The following is a 9,462-nucleotide window of genomic DNA, read 5'->3' as shown; positions in this document are numbered from 1 at the left end:
TATCATCCTTATTCACACTAAACCATAGCCCATACATCTAATTTATTTTTGTATTGTGTGATATTTTCATTAGTTAGTCCAAATAATTAATATACGTATATATTCCTTGTATGGATGTACTAGAATGTGTTTTGTTTCATTCTACAATCCATATGGTAATAAATCCTTTATTCCAAATAAAGGATGCTAGCATAAAACTTTCCAAAGGTGAAATTGTTTAGTCAATAATTTCCTTTCGTAGATTTTTCCAACAAGTTAATTAGGGATGCAATGGCCAATTTTATTACAATAAAATACAAGGTCCAATTATTTTTAACTAAATTCAATTTAATTAAAATTCACCTAATTAAGCCCGTTATATATTAAATCCAGTTAAATAGAGGAGCCTAATAAGCCTTTATTAATTAATAAGTCTTTATTAATTAATAAGTCCAACTTATTAAATGAATAGGGTAAGCCCAATATAAATTAATTCTATCAATTTATCCTTGGGCTCCCCCATCCAACAGATCCCTCTCATGTATAAGTAATTCAATTACTTGTTGAATTAATTCCCAATGAATTCCTCGTCCTTTCTCGGTGATTTGTGTGTGACTCTTTATGTTCACCTTTCACCTAGACTTGGGCTAGTGTCAAACACTATTATTAATTAAATTTAATTTAATTAATAATTCTCGATCAACACTTAATCAAGAAAGCCCGTCGCCATGGGTGGCCGTCTAGCAACGGTCCGTGGCACTAGAGACTATGCGAATATCTATGTGAATTTTTAGGTTCTCGAGTTCATATGGATACGGTCCTTCCGTCTATCATCTTTTAGCCTTAATCTAGGGCATGAAATTGGGAGTCGACTCCCATTATTGACTAGGCGTCTATGCTGAATACTTGAGATTGCATTACGCCAAATTGCTCGACATAGGAACCTCTTTTTCCTATTATACCAATGACTGTGACGATAGGTTTATAGAGCATAAACTCATCTCCAAATGCATAGGGGATACCTCTTTTCACATTTTGACTGGGGACAGATCCTCTTTTTCAAACTCACCATCCTCGCTAAATGCTTTGATTACACTAGACAAGGCTTATGATGACCATGTTTGAGACACGATCACCTCTCGTACAAATCCAAGATACAGTCATCGTATGCACGCGACTACCGTAGTTGCTCAAGTCTGAGGATTGTACTATCGGAGCTGGGTATTCGAGTCAGTTCAATCGATTCGACACCTAACCAGTCGACCCACTAAGGTCGCATAGACGTCCCACGTCTCTCGCTGATGCAACATGGCACTCATCAAATGTGCGACTCTTAATGCAAGTTTCCATAGGATACTCGATGCCCATTTCGAGATCCTCAACTTTGAACATTTCAGATCCAACCCTTGGTAGTTGGTTTTATGACAACCATCCAATCCGCAGTCCAATTGTTATGGGGTTGTCAAAGTGGTCTGTAGGCTTTATTGTGAAGTTTGAAAAAAATGCAAATATATAGGTAATGAGCATAACAAATGAAATGCCAATAGGGAATACTCTTTTTATTCACTGAATATTATTACATAGAATCGATTTATTGTCAGAATGGATTACAAGAATGCCAATCTAATTGGCTTTTAGGTGACCTATTACAACAACAACACCTTTCCAAGCCGAGGGCTCCTTTAAGTATTGAAGCAATATCTGTGGTAGAAGATTGGAGGACACCGTGATCCAATGGTTGGAAGTGGGACACCTCTCTAACAATAGATGGGACTCAAAACTCGTGCCATTCGTTTCCTACTATAAGGGGGATCCTCTACAAGAAATCTTTCACACACCCTCTACTCCGGTATTTGTCTCGGCAAGAAGAGATCCACATCCTCAAAAGATACATAGTGGTTGTTGTGGAGCGCATGCTGGAACATGGACACTCGCTAAAAAAGCTCTACGGGTTGGATACTTTTGGCCTAATATGAAACAAGATGCAAGACAACTAGTAAACTAGTGTGAAAAATTTAGAAACGTTCTTCTCCCATACATCTACCCGCAGAACCACTCACCTACTATGCTGTCACCTTATTCTTTCGCACAATGGGGCATAGACATCGTCAGACCTTTTTCCCTGGCTCCTGGTCTGAGGAAATTCCTTTCGGTAGCTATCACTTACTTCAGTAAGTGGGTGGAAGCGGAAACATTCTCTAGTATCACAAAGGGAGAAGTAATGAAGTTCATATGAAAAAAATATTATCTGCCATTTAGGAATAGTGTCAAGGATTGTGTGTCAAACAAAAATTCACATCGATAGCGCATCATCCATCCTATGGGCAGGTTGAGGTTACCAACCATATCTTAGTACAAGGGATCAAAAGGAGATTAGAATGAATTGGTGGAAACTGGACGGAATACTTAACCACCGTTCTATGGGCTTATAGAAAAACTCGCCAAAAATCCTTGAGAGATCCCCTTCACCCTTGTTTACGGGACTGAGGCTATCATCCCCATAGAGTTGGGGATACCCTCTCAAAGAGTTCTGCACTTCTATGAAAAATTTAATATGGAGCTTCTAAAAGAAACTTGAATCTCATTGAAGAATTAAGAGAAAAAGCTTTCAATCGCATATAGAGATACAAGAAAACCATGATTATACTCATAATAAAAGGGTGAAAATACGAAGTTTTCAAGTCGGAGATATAGTGTCGCGGAGGGTGGATACCCTAAAGCCAGTGGGAAAATTAGGCCCCACTTGGGAAGGACCTTACAAGGTCACAGGAATAATCAGGCGAGGAGCTTATGAATTACAAGATCTGGAGGGAGCCCCATACCACGTCTGGAAACATACACAATCTTAGAAAGCATATGTGTGATGCAAGATATGTTATTCCAAGTCCTCTGAAGGACGTCATCCGCAAAAGAATATGTCCTCCTAAAGAACATTTTTCTCAAAGAATAAGTCCTCTTGAAAGATGTCTTCTTCGAAGAATAAAGTCTTCCAAAAGGACGTCTTCCTCACAAAGTTGTTAGGGGCAGTAAGCCCTGCTAAGAAACATATAGGCATTCGTTATCAATGGAACCCTGCATCCCACTCTAAAGCCCTCATACGCTTTTTCACTCATCTTTTACATACACATGTTTTGTGATATAACATGAAAATTAAATTTATTTCTTAGAACACAGGATGCAGGAAAAATATTTGTGGGAGGGTGCCCCCATAAGACGTATCCCTCACAATAGGCCTCTTCAAGTAACATAGCATAAGCTTCACCAAACATGACGTAAAGGAGTAAATGAGGATCATGTCAACGGCCTCTAGCATAAAATAAAGCCAAAGGTAAATAAAAAAATAGCATCCGCAGAAAGAAAGTAAATTATTTCATCCCCATCTCTAATGCGGGGAAAAAAAAACAGAATTAAAGAGTAAATTGTTTAGAAGATAGCAGGGAGGGATCAAATTACATCTTTGCTTTTCCACCCCCACAAGCAGGGTCTTCTTTTTCCTTCTCAGTCTGGTTCTCTTGGGCGGGGGCATCTACAGAGGCATCAAGGGATCCTGCATCAGTGGCTAAAGACGCGTCTTCTTGCGTTTGCTCTTGGGCTCTTTCACTTGAGATATCCCCCGCTACAGAATTAATTGCTCCTTTAGGGGGGAGGGGACTCCTCACTTTGGCTTCGACCTCCCGCAATATGTGGTCCAAGTTGTCTTCTACGTGGCCTTACAAATCAGTTCAAAGTAAAGAATAATCACAATTAACCGAAAAAGGATAAAAGAAGTAATATGATCCAGGGGGAAGGTCTCCGCTTACTAGGACTGGAGTTTTAGCAAAGGGGTTTGGGGCGTTCTCCATGGCGGCCCCGAAATCAAGGAAAGAAGGCTCTTCCCCAGTTGGGGGGTACCCCTGAACTAAGAATTGTTCTTTGCAAGTCATAAAGCCATGCTCAGAGAAAGGCCCTGCTGCTTTTGGCAGCTCTTGCTGGTACTGCATGGATTTCTTAAATTTGTCAAGATAGCTCGCCCAGTAAGCCTCCAGATAATGTGCTAGCCTTCCTTAGTGTCGGGAAAAACCAGCATAGCCTTCGCCATAGCTATTTTAATTGCCCACTCATGCTCAACAACCTCTTTCTACAGCTTCTTTAGATCCTTTTGTAATTGTTGGCAGCGACCGGTGGCCACTTTCTCCACTCCTTCAATTTTGCATTCTTAGTGCCGAGGGTTCCACCCTTTTCTCTAACTTCTACATCTATACTTCGCTTTAAGGGATTGGGGGGTCTCTTGGGTTTGCGAAAAGAGCTCCTCACATATGGAAATCGCCTGCAAATAGAGAAGAACATCAAAAAGTATTGTTAAGAAAATAGCCAAACTAAAGAGTACCTTGAGCATGTATGAAGAAGTTAACCCCTCCAACTCCCCTCGAGGCATAGGTGACAGTAGGTTTCTATCTCCTTAAGACAACATCATCAGTCCAACCACCAAAGGGGAATTATTCTCTCTTTTTTGCTCCAAGGACTGGCGGGTATAACAGTTCGAGAATGCGCAAGAAAACTTGAGGGGGACACCCTTTTCATCCTTGAGAGGGGGTGGAGGGGAAGGCCCAGAAGAGAGTTTAGTAGAGGTAGTTAGAGGGTACCTAAGGAAATCATCCTCGTCTTTTTAGAAGAACCTCCAACGGTAACCCTTGGTGAAGTCGAAGTAGGCCACTTCCCCTTATATTCACTAGATAAGGGGGTCCCCCTAAGAGATCTAGAAGGGGGGTTCCCCCAGCATGGACCCTAGAAGTATGTTTGTTAAACATGATATTTGTTGTCAAAGAAACATAACAAAATGCAGTTATGATCAAGATTGAATAAAATAATCAAAAGTATAAAGGGAATATAAAGTACCAAGGGAGTTCCCGAAAGCTTCCACCCTGGGACTCAAGCCAAAATGCTCCAGAAGTCTCTCATCAAATAAGGACCAACAATTTTAAGGGTCCTCGTTCAAAAATGTCTGGTAAAGAAACAAGGCAACACTCCTTTCCCCAATGTTTATGGAGGGGGGAGCCTCCTGAATCCAACAATTTGGGAAGTTCCAACGACAAGAAGACAGGACAAAAAGAAACTTTTCTTTCAATTTTTAGGGGGATTAGGAGCAAGTAAAAAAGACACCTCAGGCCGAGCAATGAAGAGGAAAAAACCCATTTTAGCACGTTTCAAATGAAAACACTGAGCAAAAATATCAGCAGTAACATGGAACTCACAGAAGCAAAAAATCATAAAAGAATTAGCCAAAATTCTAAAGAACTTAGGAACAAACTGGTTCAAGGGAACTTAAAAACAACAAGCAACATCAAAGGAAAAGGAAGGGATAGGAAAGCACAAAGCCAACCATATCTGAGCAGAAGAAACACAAACAGTTGGGAGGGAGAGAATGTGGGACACTCGTAGGGGAAGGGATATAAATAGTGAAAGTAGTGAATTCGCATATCAACTCATCCACCTAGGAGTTTTAAGACTAGAAGACTCCCAATTTATTGACTATACGGGGTCCTCCCTCTCCTCTTCCTCGGGGGAGGATCCTTTCCCTTCATTCCCCCCGACCTCATCCTCCTTATCTATTACGCAGTGAGTAGCTGCCGCTACTTGTTGCAGACTCCGCCTCTGGGTCGAAGTAGCTTCTGAGGGGTCATCGTCTGGGAAGATCTCCTTAACATAATGAACAGATTCATATGAAGACACCATAAGAGGGAGTCAAGAAGAAAAACTTCAAAAAAGTTGAAAAAGGAAGATGATACTCACAAATAACTGATATACATATATATACCTTGTATGGATGTACTAGAATGTGTCTACGTACATTCTATAATCCATAAGGTAACAAATCCTTTATTCCAAATAAAGAATGACTAGCATGACACTTTCCAAAAACTGAAATTGTTAGTCAATTACTTCCTTTCCTAGAATTATCCAACAAGTTTAATTAGGGGTGTTTGGCTGATTTTAATAAAATAAAATACAAGGATTTAAGCCCATCATATATTTAAGCTAATTAAATGCATGAGCCCAATAAGTCTTTATTAATTAATAAGTGCATCTTATTAAATAATAAGAGCAAGCCCAATATAAATTAATCCTATTAATTTATTCTTGGGTTCCTACATCTAATGGATCCCTCTCATTTAGTAGTCATTCAATTACTTATGGAATTAATTAATTCTCAATTAATTCCTCGTCCCTTTTCGGTGATTTGTGTGCGACTCTTTAAATTTACCTTTCAAGTAGACTTGGACTAATGTCAAACACTATTATCAAGAAAGCTCGTCACCATGAGTGCCATTTAGCGACGGTCTATGGTTAGAGAGTAGCCAAATATCCATGTGAACTTTTAGGCTCTTGAGTTCATACGGATACATTCATTCCGTCTACCATCGCCCGGCCTTAATTAGGTGTCGGCTCTCATCCTGGATTTAGCGTCTATTCTTAATACTTGAGATCACGTTACGCTAAATTGCTCAACACAAGAATCTCTTTTCCTATTCAATCAATGACTGTGGCCATAGGTTTATAGAGTGTAAACGCATCTCCAAGTGCATAGGAGATACCTCTGTCATGTTTTGATAGGGGACAAATCCTCTTCTCAAAACTCACTGTCCTTGCTATATATTCCGACTGCACCAGATAAGGCTTATGATGATTGTGTGTGTGACACAAACACCTCTCGCACAGACCCAAGATAGAGTCATCGTATTCGCGTGACTGCCGTGATTCCTCAAGTCCGAGGACTACTTCCATACTGTCGGAGCCAGGGACTCAAGTCATGCCGAACAAGCCTCTAAGGCTTCAATATAACGATCCCCCACGATTCAGTTCAGTCAGTTGACTACCTTGTCAACTAATCCTCTAAAATTGCATAGACGTCCAATGTCTCTCGACAAACACGCACTCATCTAATGAATGCAATATTCAATGCAAGTCTCAGTAGGACTCACGATGCCCAGTTTCAAGGTCCTCAACTTCGAACATTTCAGATCAACCCTGAGAAGTTGGATTATTAGCCGTCATCCAATGCACAACCCAACTACATGGGTTACAAAGTGGTTTGTGGGCGTCAATTATGATGTCAAAAAGCAGTGCTTGATGTGATTTGGTAAGAACAACATATACAAGTGCCGAAGACGTACCATATTCGTTGGAAGAACGCTGCTTAAATAAAGATTGCTTGAATGATTTTCAAAACCTCCAATCTAATTGAATTGGTCACTTATTCCAATACATGAATCCATGATGATGACGGGTCGTTGAAAAATTACCAGGCTCAGCCCAAGAGTGAAACCTAGTAGACTAAGATCGGCCTAAGAAGGAGGCGTGGTATGCGGCCTGCCTTCCAAGTTCAGCCCTTGGGGAAGGGAGGTGCCCTCAAGAAGCTAGATTCCTTGGCCTAGAAGGACTCCTTGCAGAAGTAGGAGTCCTCCTCCAACCAAAGACGTGTTGCTCAAGCTAATGAGGAGATAAAATCGTGCCTTATCACCTAATTTTCACCTTCTTTATCGAAAATGCAGGTCACCCCGAAGTTCCTGCGAAGAGGGACTCTTTCTTTATAAATACAGGCAGCACCCCTTAACACGGATACTTGCAGCCCCCTAACAAACAGACCTTCAAGAAGCTGGAAACTGTCTTGCTATTCCGCTGCAACTCTCAACTCGTGCTTTAGTCATATTTTACTCACGAAATCCTTATTTTTATTTTAGGTTCTCATTTCAGCACCCCTCAATAGAGACACCTTGAGTCCACGCCTTCTTTAGTCCTCCAACAGGGACACATTCAATCCTCCAACAGGGACACCTTCTTCATCCTCCAACTCGACACCTTCAATCCCTCTACCAGGACCCCCTCCAAAATATGGAAACACCACTCTTTATTCTTGCTTTAGTATTCGAATTGCACTCTTAGCATAATTTCTCTCACGAAATTGCTTACTCTGTCACGATTTCTCATTATATTTTATTTCTTACAATTATTTCTCCTAAATTCGATACTAACTGTGGTGTTGGAGTCTAACGCCTTTTTTGCAAGTTTTTCCTTCAGAATTGACATTCGTTTCGACCAAAGTTTTGAGCATAGTCCATATCAAATTGGACTCATGTGTTTTTTGAACGGATCAGCCACCAAGGCCGAAAGGCACACACCGGTTTCTAAACCAAAAAAACACACACCACAAAGGCCTGCCCACAAAAGGACTAAACTCGCCACAAAAAGCTCAGTCACTCAGCCACCAAGGCCGATCACATAGACCACCAAACCATTTAGGTTTCTCACTCGGAACCACAATGAACTACTTAAAACCATACAAATTTTCCACTTAGGAATAAGGTTCACGAAAAACTTTTTTAGAAGAGAAGAATAAGCTTTTCAATTTCTAGTTCTTCTCCATTTGAAAGCCACTAGGGGTATTTATAGATGTAGGACATAGAAAATTGAGAAAGACATTGATTATCGGAGAGAGAGGTAAACACCGAAGGGGGATTCTAGAGAGAAAAATGGAAAGGGAAACAAGGAGGTAGAGAGAGAGATACAGATTAGATTTAGGGTTGCTGCAAAATGGGGGGGGGGGGAGATAAATAACCAAGGGAGACGGGTCACGTAAATAGGCTGGGCCAATGAATGGGCTGAAATAGTAGAGTGGGCTGGATCGAGGAATAGGCCACGGCAGTAGTGGAATGAGCTAGCTTTCCAAGTGTGTGGGCCTAAGGGGGGTGTGGGCTTGAACCTACCAATTTGATCCTTGGCCATAATTTCCCCACAAAAATATTTTAGTAGTTTGATAAGTTATTTATTTTCCGATCATTCTCTTTCATTGACTTAAATATAATAAAAATTTAAATTATGTACACGCAAAAGTGTGTTATGACTGCTTTAAAATATATCATAACTAAAAATAAAATATATAAATCAAAAAAAAAGAAAGAAAGAAAAAGAAAAGAAAGAAAGAAAAGAAAAGAAAATAAACTTAAAAGGTACTATTGATACAACTAAAAAATTGGTGTAATAGTATGACAAGCTAATGGTTGTAAGTTAAAGTGTTTTTTTTTATGCTAACCATCATAGTACGTCGTGTCTGTGTGTAAAGAATCAAAAAATTATTAATTGCCATTTATGAGAATTTTTTTTATGTTAATATAGATATATTCACGTACATAATAATAATAATAATAATAATAGGAGCAGAAAAAAAAAATGAAGAATGCATAATATTTGTTTCGCATATGCTATTTATTATTATTGGGAGAAAGGTCCAAATTTCCCAAACCCCCAGCATGATCCTCCTCTTTCTTTCAGTTTCATAGACAGAGATAGATGTCTCCTCTTTCTCTCTCACTCACCACTTCCAATTTCTCCTCGAATTTGAAAACGACTGCTCCCCCAAAATCTCCCCTCTGCTAACTGCTTACTCATACTTCAATTTTTTAGTTTCTTTTCTCAAGAATCTTCAAGATGAGGCAACCCAACGGGGAG

At 39.9% G+C, this 9,462-nt stretch overlaps 1 protein-coding gene across 1 annotated transcript in view; it reads left to right on the top strand.

Annotated features, from left to right (window-relative positions):
* LOC105162363 (transcription factor bHLH66) overlaps positions 9,232-9,462 on the top strand; it is a gene marked incomplete in the record, with an annotated part of 3,920 nt that continues 3,689 nt past the window's right edge. Inside the window, 1 exon segment of the mRNA XM_011080365.2 lies at positions 9,232-9,462. Within this exon segment, the coding sequence (XP_011078667.1) occupies positions 9,442-9,462 (21 nt within the window).

The sequence above is a fragment of the Sesamum indicum genome, linkage group LG5, assembly GCF_000512975.1.
Source record: "Sesamum indicum cultivar Zhongzhi No. 13 linkage group LG5, S_indicum_v1.0, whole genome shotgun sequence".
In the NCBI taxonomy this organism is placed as follows: domain Eukaryota; kingdom Viridiplantae; phylum Streptophyta; class Magnoliopsida; order Lamiales; family Pedaliaceae; genus Sesamum; species Sesamum indicum.
This window is presented reverse-complemented; position numbering and strand designations above follow the sequence as displayed.